Source organism: Ictalurus punctatus, chromosome 8 (assembly GCF_001660625.3).
Source record: "Ictalurus punctatus breed USDA103 chromosome 8, Coco_2.0, whole genome shotgun sequence".
In the NCBI taxonomy this organism is placed as follows: Eukaryota; Metazoa; Chordata; class Actinopteri; order Siluriformes; family Ictaluridae; genus Ictalurus; species Ictalurus punctatus.
The window spans coordinates 3,404,150-3,428,863 of record NC_030423.2 but is presented as its reverse complement, the minus strand read 5'-3'; the positions used below and the strand labels follow the sequence as shown (position 1 = coordinate 3,428,863).

The window sequence follows — 24,714 nt, the reverse complement described above, 5'->3', positions numbered from 1 at the left end:
GACAGGATTAGAGGGAGTTTGCTATTATTTATTTATTTATTTTTTTAAAAAAAATAAAATAATTTTGCAACAGTAATGGCAGCAGGTGGGTTGACTGCATAAACAGGTTGGTTGGCACGCACAGGGTGGCTCTAGGGAGCTGTGCTGTGTGGGATGCCAGGCACCACCTCCAGTGGCTACTGCTGCTTTCTGCCTGGGCCATATGACGCCGCATCCCTTGGCAACGCAACAACGTGTGTCTGTCTGCGGTCTCCGAGAAGCCTTTACCTTCTAAACTTGCCCATGTCTTTTTTTTTTTTTCCGAGGATTGAATCGTGCAGAAACTTTCAGTTGGTTTCACCTTTTATATGCAAAGCGAGCTACAATCCCAAGCATCGAATGCTTCAAAGAGTTCACAGCGATGCGATACTCACTCACTCACTCACTCAGTCACTCGCAGCTTGTAGTGATCAGGGCGAAATGTAGTACTCGAGCATAGCTGCAAGTTTGATTAGGACAAGAGGCTATCTTTAGCTGGTTACTCGGGCATCAGTGTTCTGTTTCAGTGGCTGTCTACCATGTGCATCGACACGTATAGGCCTCTTTTAGTAAAAGAGATTTTAAAGTCATCCGGTCGAGCTGGCTCGAATTCCGCGTAACGTACGAGAGAAATGTTTAAAAACAAACGAATCGAATTATATTCCCGGAGGACCTTCGCGCACACAAAGCTTTCATGTGCCATCAGATTCATCCCATGAGTTAATTATCAAGTCCATCATGAGGCGAATTGTGTGTCGGAGAAAGGAAAACGCTAAACTGTGCACAGCTGTGAGTCACGCGGAGCCAGACTTTGATGCTCTAAAACTGCAGTCAAATCTTTTTTTTTTCTTTTTTTTTCTTTTTCTTGTGAACAAACTCATATCTGAAGGACTGACCTTCCAGCCCTAGAGTTGATTGCATGTGTTTTTTTGTTTTTTTTTTTTGTTTCCATCTCTTGCATCCTTTCTCATTAGTATGAAAAATGGTACAGAATTAACGCTTTATTTTCTTCTTCTTCTTTCTTTCCCTAGCTAAAGGAGGTGGATTCGACCAAGATCCTGTCCGCCATGTTCGCATACGTCTGGCCTAAGGATCGACCGGATCTGCGAGCTCGAGTGGCCATCTCGCTCGGCTTGCTTGTCGGAGCGAAGGTAGGTTGACGTTGTTGAACCGTGGGAAGATGTCTGTTAATTTGTCATTTCCCCCAGCGCGATAGACATTTCATCCATTATGTCGATGCCCGTGATGTCTCGTCTAGCTTCAATTAGCTCGAGCCCTTCTGATGTGCTGCTGTGTGAATCATTTCAAAGAGTAATAGACCAGCGCCTTTTCCCAAAAGGATGATTGTGGCTTAACAAAGAGGAGCATCACAATTGGGCTGCTTATTTGTTTTCCTTGCCGGTTTGGTTTGACTTTATCTGTTCAGATTTCCGGGACAGAAATTCGTCTTTGACACTGGCATAAAAAAAAAAAAAAAAAAAATCTTCTCAGACAATACTGCACATCCACTTACATACCACATAATGAAGCACATGGAACACACATTTGTCCCCATTAATATATATATATTTTATATATATATATATATTATATATATTTTTTATATATATATTATATATATATATATATATATATTTTTATATATATATATATATATATAAAATATATATAATATATATATATATATTATATATATATATATATATTATATATATATATATATATATATATATATATATATATATATATATATATATATAGGGGTTCAGATTATGTCTGAGTATCACTATTCACAACACCAAAACTATTGACAAAGCTATGGGGGTCATCAACAGTCGTATTCGTTTCTGTTGTCTGCCCGTCATTATATTTAACCCCCTCCGTGCATCTCCGACCTTACCGGATTTAAATTCCTTCTCAGCTTTCCCTTTTATACCATATTCGCACCTCCTTTATCTTACGTTTAACTCCATTTAACTCTTTTACCTCGTATGTCTCATTCCTTAAAAAAAGCTATTCTCTTCTTATTTATCTTATTTAAGATCCATGTTAATCCAGGGTTTGTTGTTTGGGAACATTCGAATATTTTTTTATTTTGTTTGTTTGAACCACCGCCACCTGCGCAAAAATGAACGCAAGTAGTAATTCAACGACTCGTGATGACCGCAGCATCAAAAAACAAATCGGCGCTCTCAAAACCAAGTCTTTGGCCCACGAGTGATCCTGCTGGACGACAGGTTCGGTCCTTTTTAACATCTGTCTATGTTTCGGAAGGAGATGAATGACATTATGGTCTGAACGTCCTAGCGGTGGGCGTAACCTTGGTGCACCATCCACGTTACCGAAACGTTCGTCTAAGGTTTTGCCCAGTCTCATCGGACACGGTATGTACTGTTCCAAGTTCGGAAAAAAAAACAGGAAACGCGGATGTTTCACAGCTGTTCAAGTCTCCACAATGGAACACTGGGTCATCCGATGAGTTGCGTAACGCAATGCCCTCGGCTGCGAGTGTTCTGTTATGATTTGTCACTAATTGGCACCCAAAAGAGGACCGACAGGATCTCGACTCGCACGTTTATTTCTGCCCGTTCTCACTCAGCATGAGCACAAACGAACGGCTGCTGCATGCACTCTCCATTGTTCTCCATCGGTGAGCCCAGCCACAGTAACGTCTCGTATACTGTATAATTGTATTATTGGACGCGTCTTTGAAGGATTGTGACTCATGATTTGTGACTCATGATTTGTGCCTCCAGCGTGCCACAGTCCTGCAGGATCAGGTGCGAGGGGAAGGGGGCATTAATATTTCCCAGTGTGCTCACACCGGAGTTCAGGAAAGGGCATATCTGGAAACGTAGATAAAGATTGACAAGCGTGTCAGGAACCGATAACCCGCTCCGTTTTATCAGCCCGTCTGGCTCCGTGCCACCTAATCATGCTGGGCAGATTCATACGAGGAAAGAAACGTCCGTCAGCAGTCCTTCGTTAAAGTATATATCACGCTGAGAAATCTTTTAAAAATAAAGCCATTTTTTGTAGTGTTTTTTTTTTTTTTTTCAAGCCATGTTCGTGTTATCATACGAAGTTGCATTAGTAATTAAACTTGGTTGCAGTCTAGTCACCCTCAGACATGCTCTTTACTGAAAAGGGCAGCACTATAGACATATGGAAGTGAGACTCAAAAATGAAGTTATTAGTTGGGTGTTGGCAGCAAATTCTCTGGGGTTTTTTTTTTTTCTTTTCTTTTTTTTTTTCTTCACAGTAATTGGTAATTGGGCTTTTCTTTCCTGTTGCAAAAAAACTGTTATTTCGAAGCACTATTTCTATTCATAGCCTTGCATGCATGATTGTGGTTAAAGGCCATTTTCTTTGTGCTTTGTTCGTGCGCAAACATTATGCAGTTCACTAACACAAGGGGGGGGGGGGTCGGGGGGTTGGGTGTGTGTGTGTGTGTGGGGGGGGGGGGGGTGTGTGGAGGAAATTCCCCCCAAAAAATGCCATTCACCTAAATTTCCATCCCTCACTTTCATGGTCCTATTGGGCATAAGGGTTTAAAACAAAAGTAGGGGAGGATATTAAGGGGAAATGGTACATGGCGTACACACTCCGGCCCTGTCTAATGCGCGGCAGAGCTCGACAGCCGAGCAGCTGTCCCCAAGCTTTTAATTAGCTTTAATAACCATTTCAATTCCATTAGCGGATGCATCAACCAACTCATTTCCAGATCCGTCTAGAGGAGTGTGCACAAAACACTCTGCCCCTAATGTACTGCCACTCTACCGCTCATCAGCATGCTTCCAAAGCCCGCTCCGTCTCTCACGCTGTTTCCCTGTATTGTTTCTTTTCTCCCTCTCCCCATTTTCCTCCCGTCCTCCAGCTCAGCAATGTGATGGTGCCCTTCATGTTTAAATATGTGGTAGACAGCCTGAACCAGATGTCGGGACACATGTTGAACCTGAGCGACGCGCCAAACACGGTGGCCACCATGGCAACGGCCGTTCTCATTGGCTGTGAGTAACCCCACTCCCCACTCCTCCTTACTTGGCAGGTGTTTGACTTCATCTCAGGCAGAACAGCATCCTTATGAGCCAAGTGACCTTTACGTAGAAAGACTGGTATCCATATTGCTTTTAAACCTTTTGTTGTTTTAGTGAGGACCCGCCACGTCTGCCTGCACAGATGCTAATATAATTTGGTGTTTTTTTTTATTTTTTTTATTTGGTGACGGTTTTATTTCTTCTGATGGGGAGATCCTCTGGCTGGCTCCTCGACACTGCCTCTGTCTTCCAGCTCGTATTTCAGATACCATGCTTTTAAACGTTCATGAACGCGACAGAGCAAAGCAGTGCTGTGTATTTTTTATATATGAATATGACCTGATCAGTAAGTCCTCAAATAATGGCTCAGACGTTCAATAAAGCACAGATTACACTCGATGGCGTTTCTCCAGAACTAGACCGTATACAAGGTTGCCTGCTCTATAATACAGCTAACATGTATGTGAACGCACAAAGGGTGACACTCATGTGAATTCGAACATACTCGCTTATGCGCTTGCTCACTTGAGGACAATAAAACGAACTTAACGAGTAATAACAACCACGAGTTATTGTAGCATGCCGTCCAAATATATGGTCACTTCTCCCTGTGGCTGCAAATTTAATGAGAGCCATTAGGTTCTGTGCACACAGACAATTAATTGGAGCTGTCTGTCTGCGCCTCTGCAAATACACACACACATACTTTTATTTTTTTTTTTTACCTGAGCAGAATTAGCCATCATAGAAATCGTATGTTGCATTCACAAGCTTGAATGCTGAGGTCGAAGGATTTATTCTGCTTGTGCAGAATTTGTCTTTATATTCAAGGGCGAAATAGCCATGTGATGGCTTTTGTTCCACCCTTGTTGTCCTTCCGAGGCCTCCTGAGAGAGTCCGGTAACATGATTGCTTACCCTTCTATCAGGGCAGAAACAACGGTTAGAGGGCGCAGGGCGGAGTTTTTAGTTCTTTCTAATTTTTTAGAAAGTTTTTTCAGTGCAGGTTTTTTTTTTTTATTTTTATTTTTTTTGCCAGAATTGTAAGCTCTGTAGAAACATTCATGTTTTAACAAAAATGTTATTTACGAACTAAACCGAACTGTGTGGACGTGAAGCTGAGGAGGAGTTTATCGCTAGACGAGGAGCTACCTCTACAATCTGGAACTGGTTCGGTTCGAGAAAACCGGTTTTATTTTTAGATCAACGTTTCAGTTTCTGAGGCTCTCATGATCACGGCCATCACTTGTAGCCAAAAACAGTGGCGCATGGTGCTATAGTTATATCGTCACTGAAATCGCTATCGCGATAAATACCGGAAAATATCGTGATATAGTTGTAAGTCCATATCGCCCATCCGTAATATAGTGTAATGTTGAATGACTTGAGCATAATGTTTGTCCTTTAATCACATCTGTAACAAGGTTGTGCTACGTATTTGGTGAAGCACTGTTGTAAACCACACTGTTTGTTCGTCTCAGACGGCGTGTCTCGAGCGGGTTCGTCGCTCTTCAACGAGCTTCGCAATGCCGTGTTCGGCAAGGTGGCGCAGAGCTCCATCCGACGCATCGCCAAGAATGTCTTCCTGCACCTGCACAGCCTGGACCTGGGGTTCCATCTGAGCCGGCAGACGGGCGGACTGTCCAAGGCTATCGACCGGGGCACACGCGGCATCAGCTTCGTGCTCAGCGCCCTCGTCTTCAATCTCGGACCCACAGCGTTCGAGATGGCTCTAGTCAGCGCCATCCTGGTCAGTACATAACAAGTTTGAAATATAACATCAGTTCTCAGATATTATGTTTATATATAATATGCATACGTGTGTGTGTGTGTGTGTGTATATATACAGTCGTGAAAAAATAAGTACACCCCATGGAAATTGTTGGCTTCTTTGACATATTTGGACATTTGAGCCTCTTTGAAATAGTGCCTATTAATAAAGGTGATGTACTCGATCAAAAGACAATAAAATTTTGTAGTAGTTTAAATCAACAAAATTAGATCGTTCACACGGAAAAAGTAAGTACACCCCTACATTTATCACACCTTCAAATCCATAAAGTCAGATTCAGGTGTTCAGGATTGGGTGCCAGTGATTAGAACCTGTTTAGGGAGTGCAGGTGGAACCGGTCTTATTTATACCCCTCTCATATATAGTGTCTGGTGTTCCCTTTGTTATTGAGGTGTGTGGTGTCATCATGCCAAGATCTAAAGGCCTTCAGAAAAAAAAGGTTTTGAATGCCTGTGAGTCTGGTAAGGGATTTAAAAAGATCTCCAAATTATTTGAAATGCATCATTCCACTGTAAGGAAAACAATCTACAAGTGGTGCAGATTTCAAACGACTGCCAATTTGTCCAGGGATATCCGTCCCAGCAAATTCAGCCCAAGAGCAGACCGTGTGATGCAAAAAGAAGTCTCCAAGAGCCCCAAAATCTAAGTAAATCTACTAGTAAGTCTTTCAACTGTTCATGCCAAAGTGCATGCTTCTACAATCAGAAAGAGATTGCACAAATTTGACCTGCATGGGAGGCGTGTCAGGAAAAAGCCTTTGCAAGATTACAGTTTTCAAATGAGCATATAGGCAAAGACCGGGCCTTTTGGAATAACGTGCTCTGGAGAGACGAATCAAAGATAGAGTTGTTTGGCCAGAGTAGCTGTAGACATGTTTGGCGCAGTCCAAAGACAGCTTTTCAGGAGAAGCACCTCATACCAACTGTGAAGCACGGTGGTGGAAATGTTACGGTTTGGGGTTGCTTCTCTGCCTCAGGGACTGGACAGCTTGAATTCATTGATTCAACTATGAATTCTGCATCATATCAAAGAGTGCTTGAAGATAACGTGAATCCGTCTGTCCTAAATGGACCTTTCAACAGGATAATGATCCTAAGCACACTATCAATTCCGCCAAGGAATGGCTCAAAAAGAAGAAATGGAGGCTTATGGAACGGCCTAGACAAAGCCCGGATTTGAATCTTATTGAAATGTTGTGGGGGGGATTTGAAATGGGCCGTACATGCAAGTACACCCTCAAACTCGAGATGAATCTGAAAGAATGTTGCATGGAAGAATGGTGAAAAATTCCAGCAAGCCTGGTGGGACAGTTACGCAAAACACCTACAGGAAATTATTTCTGCTAAAGGGGGCAGTACTAGCTTCTGAGGTCAAGGGTGTACTTACTTTTTCAACAGAAGAATATCACATCTATTAATATTTCTGTTGAAAAATTGATTGAAAAGTTAATGTTCCTTGTGATTTTGTTCAAGTACGTCAGCTTTGTTAATACGCACTGTTTCAAAGATGATCAAATGTTTGCCTGCCCAAATATGTCCAAAAACAACCCCCCCCCCCCCCCCCCCCCCCCAACAATTTCCATCGGGTGTACTTATTCTTTCACATGACTGTATATAATAGTGTTACAGGTTATCACCACTCATCCAGTATCACCTAAAATGTTAGATAGCGGCTATCAAATATTATATAACCTTTTAAGAAAGCACGTGAAGAGCATTAAGATACCAGATGTCTGATAAAGGGCATTAAGATATCAAGCACTTATCTGATCTCGGATAAGAAGCATTAGCTGTCTGATAAACAGCCTTTAGAGATACTGATTGGCTTACGATCCAAAAGCAGCAGTTAAATCTGATTTCAATGGCATGTTACGGTATAGTAATTTAACTAGATATACCGTTCAGTATATTCTCATTAGGTTCTCATTATAATATTAATGATCCCGGTGTCGATTTCTCAGCAGCGTCGCACCGTAGCGACGGGGAAAACATCAAGAAATCAGGGGGAAAACAAACCAGTTGAATCGCAAAGCAGTTCTGCTTATTGTAGGCTGAATTAAGCCGGTCTGTACTAATGCAGTGCTCTCGCAGATCACGCACTCACTCCATATCCGCTAGCAGTGTGTGATTAACGTCCTCGTCCTCGTCACCTTCTGGTCCTTTAATGATGTCTGTGCTCCGATGATTCAGACGTGAACTCTGACCGCACCTTTACTTTGTCCATTTGTAACACTCAATTTAATGGGTATAATCTCGCCGCGGAAGCGCGTTAAGTGCTACGCGAACCGACCGCGGCTGCTTTTTAGCCGGGCTGAAGAAGGTATTCCGTCATGGTCTGTGGAAATGTGTGTCTGTGTGTTTGTCTCTCTGGCAGTATTATAAATGCGGCGGTCAGTTTGCTCTCGTCACTCTGGGGACCTTATCGGCGTACACACTGTTCACCATCGCAGTTACACAGTGGAGGTACAGTATAACACTTTAATTATGTGTGTGTGTGTAATGGAGCATATTAGGTGTGTTCATTGTTGTTGCGGTTTATACCTAGTGCTGTTGGTCAGAAGGTTCCGGTTTTCTGTAACAGCACGGCTCCGACGCTAGTTCGGTTAAAAGACAAATCGCAGGTTTACAGGTGCAGTCCAGGATTATAAGTGCAGTCCAGGTTTTTAGGTGCAGTCCAGGTTTTTAGGTGCAGTCCAGGATTATAGGTGCAGTCCAGGATTATAGGTGCAGTCCAGGTTTACAGGTGCAGTCCAGGATTATAGGTGCAGTCCAGGATTATAGGTGCAGTCCAGGTTTACAGGTGCAGTCCATGGTTATAGGTGCAGTCCAGGTTTATAGGTGCAGTCCAGGTTTACAGGTGCAGTCCAGGATTATAGGTGCAGTCCAGGTTTATAGGTGCAGTCCATGTTTATAGGTGCAGTCCAGGATTGTAGGTGCAGTCCAAGGTTATAGGTGCAGTCCAAGTTTATAGGTGCAGTCCAAGTTTATAGGTGCAGTCCAAGTTTATAGGTGCAGTCCAAGTTTATAGGTGCAGTCCAAGTTTACAGGTGCAGTCCAGGATTACAGGTGCAGTCCAGGATTACAGGTGCAGTCCAGGATTACAGGTGCAGTCCAGGATTACAGGTGCAGTCCAAGTTTATAGGTGCAGTCCAGGATTGTAGGTGCAGTCCAAGATTACAGGTGCAGTCCAGGATTACAGGTGCAGTCCAGGATTACAGGTGCAGTCCAGGTTTTTAGCTGTCCTTCTAAGACGTTGTTGTTACTATAGTTATAGCTCATTCGCAGGGACTTGTACAGCAGACGCTTGATAGTAAACAGATTTTGAAAATGTGTTCTTTAACAGCAAACCTCATACCGTCGATTCGGTGAAGTTTTCCGTTAAGCGACGTTTATTTAACGCTTTTGGAAGGAGTTTCCTGCGTGAGCACTGCGTGACAGTCATAAGGAGGTCTTCGAGACAGATGTTTTTGCAGTTTCTTGGTAACAAGCTGCATTCTATATCGTCTTACTCCCTTCGGGAGAGAAATAAATAAACCTGGTGAGGAAGTAAATGTTTTAGCTGTAATAATGTCAATGCAGACGACCTAATTAAACACATTTTGAATGAAAAAGAGACGAAATCGCTGTGGTTTGAGAGGAATATAATACTTCGGGCCGTGCTGTTATAGGAAGAGAATAGACTTACGGGTGGTAATGAGTCACCCCACCCTACCGTTGATTATTTAACCTGTAACGGCACGTCCAAACGTCTTTTATTACTACTTTATCCGTACGTGACTGATATGTCATTTCCCTCCGTGAGCTTGTTTTCCTCCCGTCTGATCATTTCAGTGCAGAAACCATTAGTACAAAATGTTACATATTTGTAAATGTTGAACTCTCCTTGAAACGCTGTGTATTTTTTGATCAGGACCCAGTTCAGGATAGCAATGAACAAGGCAGATAACGAAGCGGGCAACGCGGCCATCGACTCTCTCCTTAATTACGAGACCGTAAAGGTGAGTCACGCTCGTCATCCCAGCCACGAGCCACCGTATCCATTTTTACAGGCACAAATATTTCTCTTGCGCTCGTCATGTTTAATCAGCTGGTTTAATTCCGCGACGCTTAAACGTCTAAGACGGAAATAAAGTTAATCTGCTTCTGGGATTTAAACGCAGAGTGCGAAATAAACCAAATCTGTACGATGGGAGAATATTAAGTCTCTGTAGAAATCCTTTCGGCTCGGTTTACCGCCGTAGTCGTTAACACTCTCCACTGATGCTTTTGATTAATGCCTTCATGTTTCTCTGTCAGCGCTCGAGTTTCTCCTTCCTGTCGGATTTTCTTCTGTTCCGCCGTCTTTTCTTTTCCTTTTTTCTCCTCCTCTCTTTCTCCCCTGCCCTTGTTGTTACGTGCAGGTGTATTATGTATAAGGCTTTATTTTCGTGTCACTGATGTCAATGCAGCTGGATTTAGTATCACTGTAAGCCAGCGTGCATGCATAATTAGATCCGCACCCACTCCTGATCTGTTCTGCACTCGCGAAAGCTCTTGCAGAACATCAAAACACACACACACACACTTTACGTTACTGCACACTTGTCTCCTCTATCCTGTTGAGCATGTTCCCTGACAGCAGAGAAATTGCTCTGAAACTCCTCTGCTTGCTCTTTGATACCTTTCGCTCCCCTAGCTAATTGGCACAGAAAGTTCTTGTTAAGTTTGTCGCGGTCTGATGAAATATTCTGATTGTCATTACGGTCCAGGGGATTTTATTATTTTTTTTTTGATCATGTTGCCAGCGGAGGCAGCCACACACAGTGGTAATGCGCTAATGAAGCCAAGTAGCGCTCACTGCGTGTAGCCAAAAAAAAAAAAAAAAAAAAGGGGGGTCTCAAAACACTGTCAGTGTGGACCGGTATTGGAGAGTCTTCTCTCATTTGCACCGATGCTTTTTGTAATCATGTCATCAGCAGTTCTGTTGATAAGACCGATTCATTTAATAAGCTGCGTTTATCGCCTCACCTCTGTTTCGAAACTAATTAATATAGCTGTGCGATGCAGTTCTATTTTTGAACAGGAGTGCAAGGGAAGTCGTGATTTTTTTTTTTATTTATTTTTTTTATTTTTATTTTTTTTCTTCCCCCTTCCTTATCTCTTCATTCAGCTTTCGGGTTCCTCGCCGCAGCACACGGATCCTGCGTGGCCTTTAAGCCTGTGCTGAAATGTGTTAACTTGGTCGCTACCTTGTTTTCGTAAACCTGCGTGCATCTCCACAGCACATCAGCCAATGTATTATTATTATTATTATTATTATTATTATTATTCTTTGAAACGCTATTCTCTCAGATAGTCGTTTACTCAACAGACCGAGGTGATAAAAGTGCACACGGGTGCAGTTAGAATACCTGACTGTTGTCATTTGTCCTCGCATGTCTTCAAATAGCTGTGAATTTTCACTACGCGTCCAGTCCTCCAGTTATCTCACGTGTCCTTTTGTGCTCCTTTATCTCTCTCTCTCTCTCTCTCTCTCTCTCTCTCTTTCTCTGTCTCGCTCGCTGTGTCTCTCTTTCTTTAGTACTTCAACAATGAGAAATATGAAGCAGAGCGATATGACAGCTTTCTGAAAGTCTACGAGTCCTCTTCGTTAAAGACTACCTCGACCCTGGCCATGCTGAACTTCGGACAGAGCGCGATCTTCAGCGTCGGGCTCACGGCTGTCATGGTGCTGGCTAGCAAGGGCGTAATGGCAGGTGAAAATCCTCAGTGCACGTTAAACATTAAGCCTTTCCATATCTATTAGTAAATTGAGCAGTATTTATTTATTTATTTATTTTAAGTAAGATCTGAGGGCTGGACAAATCAGGAATGTATTGTCTTGCCCACTGGGCAAGTGAAAGCTCCAGTGTGGTGCCCATTCCTATGTATTGACTAGTCTAAAAACACTTTTTCACGTTACGTCTGAACCTTTAAGAACAAGTCCGGCTAGCGTCTGGGTCTCCTATCGATCCGGGTTAAGGCGGATCGCGAGACGAGTGTGTGTAGCGAGCGTCTTGAGGTTGTATGTCACCCTTGCGTTAAACTTCTTCACCTTGCATTGTCCGTCTTTCCACAGACCCGTGCGTCACCCGTACACGCTAATTTAAATCCGCCTGGTAAAACTCCGCCCACAACGCTGACTTTCTAATTCCTTTCGTCGTGGTTTGTTTTGAAAGGAACCATGACCGTGGGAGATCTGGTGATGGTAAACGGACTGCTGTTTCAGCTCTCGATGCCCCTCAACTTTCTCGGCACAGTCTACAGAGAGACCAGACAGGCTCTCATCGACATGAACACGCTCTTCACTCTGCTCAGCGTGGACACCAAGATTAAGGTAGACCGACTTCCGCGATCTTTTTTTTTTTTTTTTTTCACGCCGCACGTCATCGCTCAGACGCCGCCACTCGACCGCCGCCACTCGACCGCCGCGTTCGTTTTATCGCCCGTTCAGTTTGATCTATTATTGTGGCCCGCTTGATTAAAGCGATTCACTTTAAATGCTGTTGAATTGTTCATCATGTTAATAACTGCAATCCCAGCTTCATCAGAACCTTATTGTTCCGGCGCGCCTGAAATGTCAGTGCTTTTTGCAACAGTCACATATTCTTAACCGTGGCTCTTTCTGTGGATTATAAATTAGCATAACATTTTGCTTTAGTATTCATTTTAATCCCTGCAACATTTCTTTCTTTGGGGCGGGAGAGGGGGGTGGAGGGGGGTTGTTGAAATGCATTTGAGGTTGATGAAGCTCATTCTTCATGCAGCCTATAATTATTTCGAACAAAATCCGTCGAGTTGTTCCCAGCGATCAGTAACATGTCACGGTCGTTAAACCCCCACCCGACCCAACGCCTCTCTGCATGACTGACCAGCCCATCAAAACATTACAAGGAATTTTCATTCGATTTCTTCTCAGCTAACACGGATGAATGTAGCATTAACTTAAAGTATTCACCCCCTCCACCCCCTTTGCGGTTTTCCCATTTTGTTGCATTACCTCCTGTAATTTAAATGGATTTTTCTTCGGATTTCATGTAACGGACGTGCACAAAGTAGTCCACATTGGTGAAGTACAATTTAAAAGATGACTTATTTAAAAAAATTCTAAAAAAATAAAATAAAAAATTAACGGAAAAGTGGTGCATGCGTATGTGTTCAGTCCCTTTGCCATGAAGCCCCTAAATAAGATCGCGTGCAACCAATTACATTCAAAACTCACATAATGAATTAAATAGTTCACCTGTGTACAATCTAAGTGTCACATGATCGCAGTATATAGACACCTGATCTGAAAGGCCCGAGAGCCAAGGGGCACCACCAAGCAAGCAGCATATGTATGTGTATGTGTATGTGTGTATGTGTGTATGTGTGTGTGTGTGTGTGTGTGTGTGTGTGTGTATATACAGCTTCTCAGAAAAGTGAGTACACCTACCCCTCTCACATTTTTGTAAATATTTGATGATATCTTTTGATGTGACAACGCTGAAGAAGTGACACTTTGCTACAATGTAAAGTAGTGTTGTGTACTACAAGGTGGAGGAGCACACGGTCTCTAACATCCACCAGCTCCGTGATGTCGTCATGGAGGAGTGGAAGAGGACTCCAGTGGCAACCTGTGAAGCTCTGGTGAACTCCATGCCCAAGAGGGTTAAGGCAGTGCTGGAAAATAATGGTGGCCACACAAAATATTGACACTCTGGGCCCAATTTGGACATTTTCTCTTAGGGGTGTACTCACTTTTGTTGCCAGTGGTTTAGACATTAACGACTGTGTGTTGAGTTATTTTGAGGGGACGGCAAATTTACACTGTTACACAAGCTGTACACTCGCTACTTTACATTGTAGCAAAGTGTCATTTCTTCAGTGTTTTCACATCAAAAGATATCATCAAATTCTTACAAAAATGTGAGGGGGGTAGGTGTACTCACTTTTGTGAGAAACTGTGTGTGTATGTAATATGTTATATATATATATATATATATATATATATATATATATATATATATATATATATATATATATATATATATATATATATATATATATATATATATATATATATAAAATATTCATTCATTCATTCATTCATTCACTAATAAATAAACCCATCCATTATGTGCTTTCTATGTCCCAGGAGAGAGACCTGGCCCCCCCACTGCTCGTTACCCCACAGGACGCCTCCATCCGGTTCGAGGACGTCTACTTTGAGTATCTAGAGGGACAAAAGGTCCTCAACGGGGTTTCCTTCGAAGTACCCGTCGGGAAAAAAGTGGCCATTGTCGGCGGGAGCGGATCCGGGTAAAAGCGTCACTTCACCGCGTCATTACCCGCTTACAGGAAGTCCTGTTTTATGATGTTTCTCCAGTAGCTATTACTAAACTTTTTGTTTGTTTATTTATTTATTTATTTTTAAATAGGAAGAGCACGATCGTACGGTTGCTATTTCGCTTCTATGAACCCCAGCGAGGTAACATCTATATTGCAGGCCAGAACATTCGAGATGTAAGCTTGGAGAGCTTAAGAAAAGCTCTGGGTGTGGTGCCTCAGGTGGGTTTTATATAAAAAAAAATATATATATATATTACTATTTCCCAGTTAAAGTAATCCTGCAGTACGTATTTGACTGTTTCCCCCTCTGTTAAACGATACTTATACAGTTAATATAAATAAACTGGCTCCATTGATCCCAGATCCCAGAAATGTTCCTTGTGGAGTCATAGTCCTGATGTAAATGCAGAATAAAACTAGATTGTCTGTTGTTGTCCAGACTCTAAGTGGAAGAGTGGGATCAAATTGACAGGAGTTATCTCTAGACACTGGTGGAATCCTGGCAGAATTGACACTCTTATTAAGGCGATGAGGCGTAACCAAGTTTTAGGGGGGGAAATGACACCTGTGACAATTATTTATTCATTTATTTATTCATTTATTTATTTATTTATTTATTTATTTTTGGTCTGGGGAGCGTATTTGCAGAAACGTGCAGTAAGAGCTGATTTGAAACGAACCCATGCACGGCATTTAAGAAGGTGGATGCACAACTACATGAAGCATATAGGATCGAAGACGTCGGTGGATAATTAAGAGCGCAAACGGATTAATAATAGCGTAACACCACAACTCGTGCGTCACTAAGTATTAAACACAAAGACAGCAATTTGATTATACTTATTGATGAGCCTCACATTTGCCAAGGCAGACCTGCTGAATTCCCTTGACATTTATACAGAAACATAGGCTAATAATAGGGTAATCCTACACTGTTTATATTCTCTTGCATGAAGCGCTCATGTTGTAATGATGACATTCAGCTAATTTGTTAGCTCAGTACTCCCAGCGTCCTTCGCAGATAGATATCAGACATTAAGAGACCGAAACGGTCAACGTCATTATGCATTATTATTACAATTACATGTATTATTAGTGTTCAGATTATTTAAAAAAAAAAAAAAAATATCTGGGTTCATTCTTGTTTGTTTTCGATCAGTGGTGAAATGAACATCTCTCGGTACTGAATTCTTGGCCTATTTTTCCTCACGTAACCTCTTGGGAATAGAATCTTTGAGAGATTAATGCAGTATAGGTTTAGCGATAACAGACAATTGATACAAACATCTGATTTCCCCTCTTTGTGCTTAAGGATGCAGTCCTCTTCCACAGCACGATCTTCTACAATCTGCACTACGGTAACATCAACGCCACACCAGAGGACGTATACAGAGTGGCCAAGCTTGCCGGCATCCACGACGCCATCCTCAAAATGCCGCGCGGATACGAGACGCAGGTCGGAGAGCGAGGCTTGAAACTCTCAGGTATGACGAACGTCAGTTTAAAGCGCGCGTCCTTTTTAATTAAGGCTGTTACGGTATGAAGCTAGTGAGGACCAGGTCGTTTATAAGAACGGTAACATGGCGACGTAAACCGAATCCTCCGTTATTGGTTTTATCTCCGGACGCTTAACGCGCGTCGTAATGACTTGTAGTTTGTGGTCGAGATAAAGCTGTGGGTTTACTCGTACAGCGACTCGGGGATGGTCGAATCACTGGGACGGGTAGATGTTGCGTCCAAGCTATTAGTTTGTCGAGGCCCAGAGTATGAGAACCAAAAATAACGGACTTTTACCAAGCAAAAGTTTTCAATTTCCGTTTCTCCTTTAACCTTAATGTGCTTCAAGGTGAAGCTGTGTACGTACAGATTCCTATAATCATTTCTTTTTAAGACGGATATCCGCTGTTAACGACGACATCTCGGTCATAATTCATGTGTGTGGTCATTTAGAAAATCTGTCAAAAACACGTTCTCGTTCGCATGAACCATTATTTAAATCAGACTTCTAGAGTTTTATAGCCAGATACGGTTGCCAGGACAATTTACTAATATGAATACTAAATGCTAATGCAATTTTAATGAGAAACACTGTGACAATGCATGTAAAGTGCAGTGACCCGAACACTCGAGCGCACAATTATTCAAGGGCAGGATATGTTGCTGCTTGGAATAAAAGCTGCTTGTCAGCAGTAATTACAGTTGTCGATAATAATTAGCACAATTAAATGTGAACGGTGTCAATTGGGCCATCGGCTAAGAAGTGACTGTGTGTCATTTTTATAAATAAGTACACCGATCAGACATGACATTAAATCCACCTGCCTAATATTGTGTCGGTCCCGTTTGTGCCGCCAAAACAGCTCTGACCCGACGAGGCATGGACTCCGCAGGATCTCTGAAGGTGCGCTGTGGTATCTGGCACCACGGTGTTAATAGCAAATGTTTTAAGTTGCGAGGCCAGGCCTCCATGGATCGGACTTCTTTGTCCAGTACATCGCAGAGACGCCCGCTCGGATTGAGAGCTAGGGAATTTGGAGGCCGAGTCAACACCATGAACTCTTTGACGTGTTCCTCAAACCGTTCCTGAACTATTTTTGCAGTGTAGCAGGGCGTGTTATCCTGCTGAAAGACGCCACGTTGCCTAGAAGTGGTGTATTTAGATTGCAATAGTGTTTAGATAGGTGGTACGTGTCAAAGTAACATCCATATGAATGCAGGACCCGAGGTTTCCTAGCAGAACACCGCACATGGTTCATCAGACCAGGCCACCTTTTTCTGTTACTCCATGGTCCAGTTCTGATGCTCACGTACCCTTTTGTAGGTGCTTTCAGCAGTGGACAGGGGTCAGCGTAGGCATTCTGACCGGTCTACAACTATGCAGTCCCATACGCAGCAAGCTGCGATGCACTCTGTGTTCTGAGACCTGTCGATCATAGCGAGCGTGAACTTTTTCAGCAATTAGTGCGCCCCGTAAGACCTGCCATTTTGGAGAGGCCCCGATCCAGTCGTCTAGCCTGCTCAATTCGGCCCCCGTCAGAGTCACTCGGATCCTTGCGCTCGCCAATTTACCCGCTTCCAACACATCAACTTCGAGAACCGACCGTTCACTCGGTGCTTAATAAATCCCAACGCTTGACAGGTGCGACTGTAACAAGCTAATCAATGTTATTCACTTCACCTGTCAGTGGTTTTAATGTTATGGCTGATCGGCTTATAATGATGTATTGCTTAATGCCTTTGTTAATGACCTCACACCTTTCCGGCTGCTGATAGGTGGAGAAAAACAGCGTGTAGCCATCGCCAGGGCGATCCTGAAGAACCCTCCTATCCTGCTCTACGACGAGGCAACTTCCTCCCTCGACTCCATTACCGAAGAGGTTCGGTATTTCAGGGTTTTTTTTTTTTTTTTTTTTTTTTCGTTTTTGTTTTTTTAAAACACAACTTCTAGGAGCTCCATACCAGTGCGCTAACCCTTGCGTACCTCTCTCGGAGTGTTTGACAGACTAACCAGTGTAACATCATACCGAAATGACGTTATTTGTGATCCAATAATCTGACTGGAAATCTGGACAAATCGCAGTATTAACCAATCGCATCACTTCATAATGTTAAATTCATTTGCAATGTATTTTTCGGGGGGTTTGTTTCAAAAAGTATTATTGTCCTTGAAAGCAAATTGCATCAAATTCTCTCAAAAATAATCAAGACGGCTCAGACATGACCAATATAGCTAGGCGTGAATGTAATATTTGAGTAAAATAGCACTTATTTCACTGGTATACAGCTATTGTTAAGAGTACAGCTGACGGTAAACTTCAATAGAGCAAAGATCATTTTTCTCTCAGTTCATATTTACATTCAAAGAGGAAGCTCAGTGTTTTTTTTTCTTTTTTTTCCTCTTCAGGAGGACGAGGCTTTATACGTTATTACAGACACGGGCGATGTTTGCTTTTGACTGCCTTCACTTCTTATTTAGCTATATCCCCCCCCCCCCCCACCTATCCTGTCACAAGGAAGTCCTCATATAAATCCCGTCAATCATATTGTTGCTAGATATTGGAAATGAACCGGAAGGCTCTCTCGTTGAAACATCGCTGTGAGGGCAGGCGGGGGTTCATTTTAATGTTTTGAAATTGATTGAGTTTTACCTTGTTGAATTATTATTATTATTATTATTATTATTATTTTTTATTTTTTTTTTTCTAGAACATTCTGAGCTCCATGAAAAAAATGGTAACTGACAGAACATCCGTCTTCATCGCCCACCGGCTGTCCACCATCGTGGATGCAGATGAGATTATTGTGCTGAATCAGGTAAGATCACTTGTAGGAGTAATTCCTAACAGTGTTCGGTCTGACTCTCGGACCGCACACGTCCGGCGACCGTTTGTCCGTTTACCTTAAATCGGACCGTCCGGGATTTTTCCATCGCAGAGAATAACGGAAAATCGAGCAAACCTTAACGATATTCGGAGGAGCGTAAAATTTTTGATTTCCCACGGATCTGGGCCACGTGACACCATCACGACGCGCGTCCAGTCAAAGATCTCTTCGATTCACGTGCGCCGAACATGAGTACGGCTAAATGTTCTCGTTTACAAACAAGCACCGCTGTGGAAGACCCGTCCAAAACGATTTGCTGCGATCCCGATTTCGCCAAATTCAGGCTCCAGGGCCTTGATGAGGGGTTCAGCTGCTGTTCTCTAGTGGCTGGAGGAGAACTTTCTCAACCGCTGATCGTTTATTCCACCCGATTTTATTTTGGAATGATTCCAGTCTTGTTTGACATACTTTTAATAGTTTGCTTCAGCTCAGAATGGCGATTATTTCCGAGCATCGTTAACGATAAATCCAAAGCATAGCAGTGATGGCTAGTATTTGAGACAAAACCGGACGTGGGTTTGGGCACATTCTTTTCCCACCTCTATTTCCACTGCGTACGTTTTCCTCGTCACCATAAGAAAAACAAGTCTTTAGTGTCGAGCTGGCCTTGAGCATCATGCTGGTAAGAGGACGCTCGAGCCGAGCGCGAAAGTCCTGTGAATCGCACGCGTGCCGTCCTCCAAAGCTGACCTCGAGGAAAAAAAAAAACTAAGGACGTTGTATCTTTTCATAAGCAGTAGTGATTTAATAGTGCAGTCATGTGGAAATAAGGCCGTTTTCTCTTGCCAAGAGTTTAGCAGCGAGGCTGTAGAAATCACATCACTTACAAATCATGATCACTCGTGTCATTCTCTGTTAGTGGAGAACTAAAATGGCTGGCATGGTAGTTAATTTACGGGACATCCTTTAGTAGCTTTCGTTCTGTATGGTCAAAGTTATTTTAATGGGGTGTGTGTTATTCGGGGCCAAGCGCCGCAGGTGCATAGGCCCCTATCGTAATCGTTATTGTCGTTGTTCTTTTTCTTCTTCTTCCTCTGCTGTTGAGTCTATGGCAGCTCATAGAACCGTACATAGGAAAGTTAGGAAATTTGGCACACCGATAGGGGACGGTCCGAAATGTTACCATGGCAAATTTGGAGTCGCTATCTCAAAATCCACGTGATCGAATAAACCACAGCAGAGGATCTGCTACAGAAGCCGAGCTGGTTCGTCTTAAGAAAACTAGATTTGCTGAACTACAGAAAGTTTTTTTTTGTTTGTTTGTTTGTTTTTGTTTGTTTTTTAATACACTAGCTCTTCTACACTGCCCCCCCCCCCACCCCTTTCCTTTTTCCCCCCAAGTGATCTGAACCGTGGTCCACCTATTGACGATCCCTTAGTTAGGCAATATGTAAGGACTAAAACACAACAAAATCTATTTATTCTTCTTACACAACAGCAAATTGCCAATGATTACATTTTTAGCAGTTCCCTCAACGACCTTGCTTTCCTCAAGAACAAAAAATGCATTCCTTCATGTTACGTAGAACGTCCTTTATCCTGAAGACTTTCCTTTGTCGGAAAACGTAACAGACAAACGTTTTTTTTTATGCCTGTTGCAAACTTCTGGCACTGGAGACTCCTTCAAAAAAAACGCTATAAGACATGCATTCTCTCTGAAAACATATCACCACCCTACCAGTCCCTGTGTGATGTGTTACTATAACATATCAGAATGATTAATATCATACGTTAATATCAATATTGTAGCGGGACGATTGTCAGAGCTGGTCGTATAGAAATGTAATTAATCAACACTTTCCGACCAATCGTTATCAAGCTGTGGTGTACGTGAGGAAACCCAGCAATATGTCCGGATATAAGAAAGCAACAGATGAGGTGACCACAGTGTGATTCTCATATTGGAACACTTCATGCTCGTAAAAAGGTTATTTACATGTAAGGATTATTATTTTTTTTGCCCATAAATGATCTGAAACACAGTCCTATTATATGTAAATTACTTGCTAGTCCCCTACACCCACAGGCTATTGCTGCAATTATCACTCCAATAGCACATATGTAACTGTAGGCCTAGTCTGAACCATTATTTATGCTCATTGTCATGGTTACTAGCCAACATGGTTAAATAGTAAGCTGTTAGGAGGATAGATGTCGTTATCCTGACTTTTTTTTTTTTATGACGTGAAAATGAAGCCCGCCAGCCAATCAGATACGTCGTGTTAAACGGCAAGGCAATTTAAAAGGCGAGGCGGTTTTCAAACGAAAATGTAATATTGTAAATGGCAGTTATTATTTTTCTGACGTGTGTGTGATTTTAGGACGTAACGGTCGCTCATACACGATGTTCAGGGTTCAGCATGGTCGGCGCTCAGGAGAGGGAGGATGGGGAGTGCTGGAGCTCATTAAAATAATGAGTGGTAGTGCTTCATGCTTGGCTCTAGCTTCAACACCGCCATGCATCGCTCAAAGGTGGAGACCTTTTCAGCTTCGGGAATGGAAGAGGCATCGAGGCAAAGGTCAGAGGTTGTGCCTCATGCCTTGTGGAGGTCATAGTTCGACTTGACGCTGTGCGCTGCAGGACATGATTTTGCTGTAAATCTTGCGTTTCTTGAAAGGATGGGTCTCAAAATTGCTCATGCCTGAAAATACAGCGGTACATTGGTGGCATAGCGGTTTCTGACATTCGGCTGAACTAATTTAATGATTTTATGTGTGTGTGTATGTGTGTGTGTGTGTGTGTATATATATATATATATATATATATATATATATATATATATATATATATATATATATATATATATATATAATATTTAAAATTTTCTTATTCTTTTTTCTTTGTTGCTGGCAGGCTTTTAGGACCTGGTGCTGCGAGCGCGCCCACACACCGCCTGTGTGAGCCTGCTCAGGGCCGCTACATGTTTTCGCGGTCTGTGTCTTCTTTCTCTCATACGCCCTCTTTCTTTGGCTCATCTGCCATTGCCCCTCATCTCAGTGCTCTCATTTGCTTTAGAATCATATCCATTTAAGACAGTCAATAATGCTCGGGCGAACAGCACTGTAATACACTCATGCGGACTCTTCAAGTGCTCCCAAGGCAAAGCCTGTCTGAACTGGCAGATTTTGTGTGTGTGTGTGTGTGTGTGTGTGTCAGAGAGAGAGAGTGTGTGTGTGTGTGTGTGTGTGTGAGCGAGCGAGCGAGCGCGCAGCTTTTGTTTACTTACTGCGTAGAACAGTATGAGGAACAGAGAGCTCTAGATTGCAGAAGAGGAGGCTACTGTCACGACAGTTGTGGCAAAAAATAGATACAGTAAATTGTCATTAACCTCGACTGCTCTATGGAAGTTTAATTGTGTCTCTCTCTCTCTCTCTCCCTCCCTCTCTCTCTCTCTCTCTCTCTCTCTCTCTCTCTCTCTCTCTCTCTCTCTCTCTCTCCTGTGATTCTTTTTCATGCACCCTCTTAACCCACCCCCACTCATCACTGCCTTCCAATCTCTACTACCTCTCTCTCTCTCTCTCTCTCTCTCTCTCTCTCTCGATCTGGTTCTTATCTCCGTCTTGTATGCACTCACGCCCCCCTGTCCAATTTCCTCCTTTCTCACCTCCTCTGATCTACACCTCCTTCTGTCTTTGTCTTATGCCCCTCCCCCCGTATTATCTCTTTTACCCCCTCCTGTGCCCTCTCTTCTCTCAACCCTCTTTTTTTTTTTTTTTTTTTTTTTTTTTTAATCCGTCCCGGCCTTCCGTCAACCCTCCTTGTTTCTCACATCATCTATTCTATCTGTCCCTCCACTTATTTCTCTTTCTTTATCCACCTGTGTGTGTTTCACTCACCCTCTCCTTCTCACCTTTTGTTGTCTCTCATTTCCCACGATGCTGCAGGGAAGGGTGGCAGAGCAAGGCGATCACCACACACTCCTGAGCACTCCAGGCAGCCTGTACGCCGATCTGTGGCACACGCAGAACAGCAAAGTGCTGAACAGCAACGGAGACAAGACGCCGCATCCCGCTCCGGCCGAGAGAGTCTCTCAGAAGGAGGAGGAGCGCAAGAAGCTGCAGGAGGAGATCCTGAACAGCGTCAAGGGCTGCGGCAACTGCTCCTGCTGAGACGCGCACACAACAAGTCGTTTATTTTTTCTTCCTGGAGACATTATGGGAACGGGTTTGCACATGCCGTCACACCTACGGCAAACTTTCTCGACTTTCTTGATCACGTGCCTGAGTTTAGACCGCGCTCAGCAGTGATGGACTCGGTAGGTTCAGCAGGTCTCCTGGCTTGGTCTGGTATTCTGTAGTCTTTGTCACGTGAATTACACACGCCTTTTCTCTTCAGCACGTTATGCGGGCGTTTTGAACTTTTAAAACATTTTCTCCACGCGCGAAATCTTTTTTTTTTTTTTTTTTTTTTTAATCATGGATGTGTACATATTAATATAAGAAGAGACAAGAATCGCGTTGTACAGGTGTACACGTGTGTCTCATGGCTATTTTTTAAGAGAAATATTGACCAGAAGTAACAGGAACACTTTATACCTGTCCTTTTGAATATAATATGGCGGCGGAGTCTTGTTATATCAGGTGTTCGAACCAGCATTCATTTGTACCAGTGATGTTAATGGAGCTTCACAAATATCAGCTTGAAGGAAATTTCGTAAAAATTTGGTTATTTAAGAGAGGACGTGATGATTTTTCACATTCCACACCGCACATCAACTGCAGAATTGACCCATGCCTCGATGTGCTCGCTGTGAGCAGTATTCAGCATAACGACACTATATTTAGCTCTGTTCTTTTTTTTTTTTTATTTCCATCAGCCCAGTTTATTAATGGATGGACTTGAGATATTGTCAAAAAGCAATATAGAAGTAATTTAACTCCAAATCAGCTTTCTGGGTGGGGTCGTATATAGTAATGCGTAGTGATTTTCTCCTCAATGACACTCAGATGTGTTACAGTGCTCCGTCAGTCGTGTTCATTTAAAATAAAATAAAGATATGCTCATTGAAGTATACTGAAATCTGAAAAAACATTTTCTGTAGTTGGCCCATCATAATGAGACGTTACATCATAAACTTCCGGTGAAAACGCAGAAGGTGTGTTGGAAATAAAAGCCCAAATAATTCTGAACGTTTCACCCTAGTGTGTGTTTGCGCTAATTGTTTTCCTATGATAAACGTGCCACTCGAGCTCATGATTGATGTCTGAATGTTGTTCAAGGTCTAATTTGGAATCTGCTGGCTTGTGTGTAGGTGTGGAGCAAGATAATATTCGACCAGATGTTCATGGTTACATCTAATCGAGCACACGTTGAGGAATCCATATGCTTATGGGGCGACTATACTGCAATTATCGTCTGGATTCCACAAAGGATAAAACGATAGGACTAGAAACCGCACTTGAATTCGAAACCCCTTCACGAGCGTCCGGCGATGCAATGAAGTAGCAGGATTACGCTCATCTTGCCACTTAATTAGAGGTTCGTTTTAGTTTGCGTAATATGTGTGGTGCAACTAAAGGAACGTGATACGAGCGGGATTATTTTGCCTTCTTTCTACTGGAGTTACATCACCAGAAGCCATTAAAAACAAACAGTGACGATATTAGTCGGTTCGAAAAGGACAGATTTAACCCGGCTTAACAAGCCGCTGAATGAAATAACTGACCGTGTTCAACAAGCCGAAATAAAATGCCATTGAAATCATAAAAGTATAAACAAATATAGCCTCAAGCATCAATCTAAGTGTCCAAGTACCCTTCAGAAATAGCGCCTACGGAGGCCGGTTCTTACTAAGATGCACTATATGGACAAAAATATTCGCGGACCTGACCGTCATACCCGTACTTGGTTCTTTCCCAAAGTTAGAAGCACACAGTTGTATAGGATGTACAAATTCCCTTCACTGGAACTAACACACCCAAACATTTTCCAGCATGACGATGGCCCTATGCGCAAAGCGAGCTCCGTGAAGACATGGTTTGCCGAGGACTGGAAGAACGTAAGCGGCCTGCGCAGAGCCTTAACCTCAACCCCACTGAACACCTTTGGGATGAACTGGAACCCCGACTGCACCCCAGACCTCCTCGCTTGTAGCTAAATGAGCAAGCCACACTCCAAAATCCTGTCGAAAGCCTTC

General features: G+C 42.8%; 1 protein-coding gene across 1 annotated transcript in view; it reads left to right on the top strand.

Moving 5' to 3' along the window:
- Positions 1-23,707, top strand: part of abcb7 (ATP-binding cassette, sub-family B (MDR/TAP), member 7) — a 33,324-nt gene extending 9,617 nt beyond the window's left edge. Inside the window, exons 4-16 of the mRNA XM_017474419.3 lie at positions 1,050-1,169; positions 3,896-4,028; positions 5,536-5,804; positions 8,220-8,308; positions 9,756-9,843; positions 11,406-11,580; positions 12,043-12,200; positions 14,001-14,164; positions 14,284-14,413; positions 15,507-15,678; positions 17,468-17,571; positions 18,401-18,508; positions 22,463-23,707. Coding sequence (XP_017329908.1) covers positions 1,050-1,169; positions 3,896-4,028; positions 5,536-5,804; positions 8,220-8,308; positions 9,756-9,843; positions 11,406-11,580; positions 12,043-12,200; positions 14,001-14,164; positions 14,284-14,413; positions 15,507-15,678; positions 17,468-17,571; positions 18,401-18,508; positions 22,463-22,687 — 1,935 coding nt within the window. The 3' untranslated portion in view covers positions 22,688-23,707. The remainder of the gene's footprint in view (positions 1-1,049; positions 1,170-3,895; positions 4,029-5,535; positions 5,805-8,219; positions 8,309-9,755; positions 9,844-11,405; positions 11,581-12,042; positions 12,201-14,000; positions 14,165-14,283; positions 14,414-15,506; positions 15,679-17,467; positions 17,572-18,400; positions 18,509-22,462) is intronic.
- Positions 23,708-24,714: the final 1,007 nt, after the last annotated feature.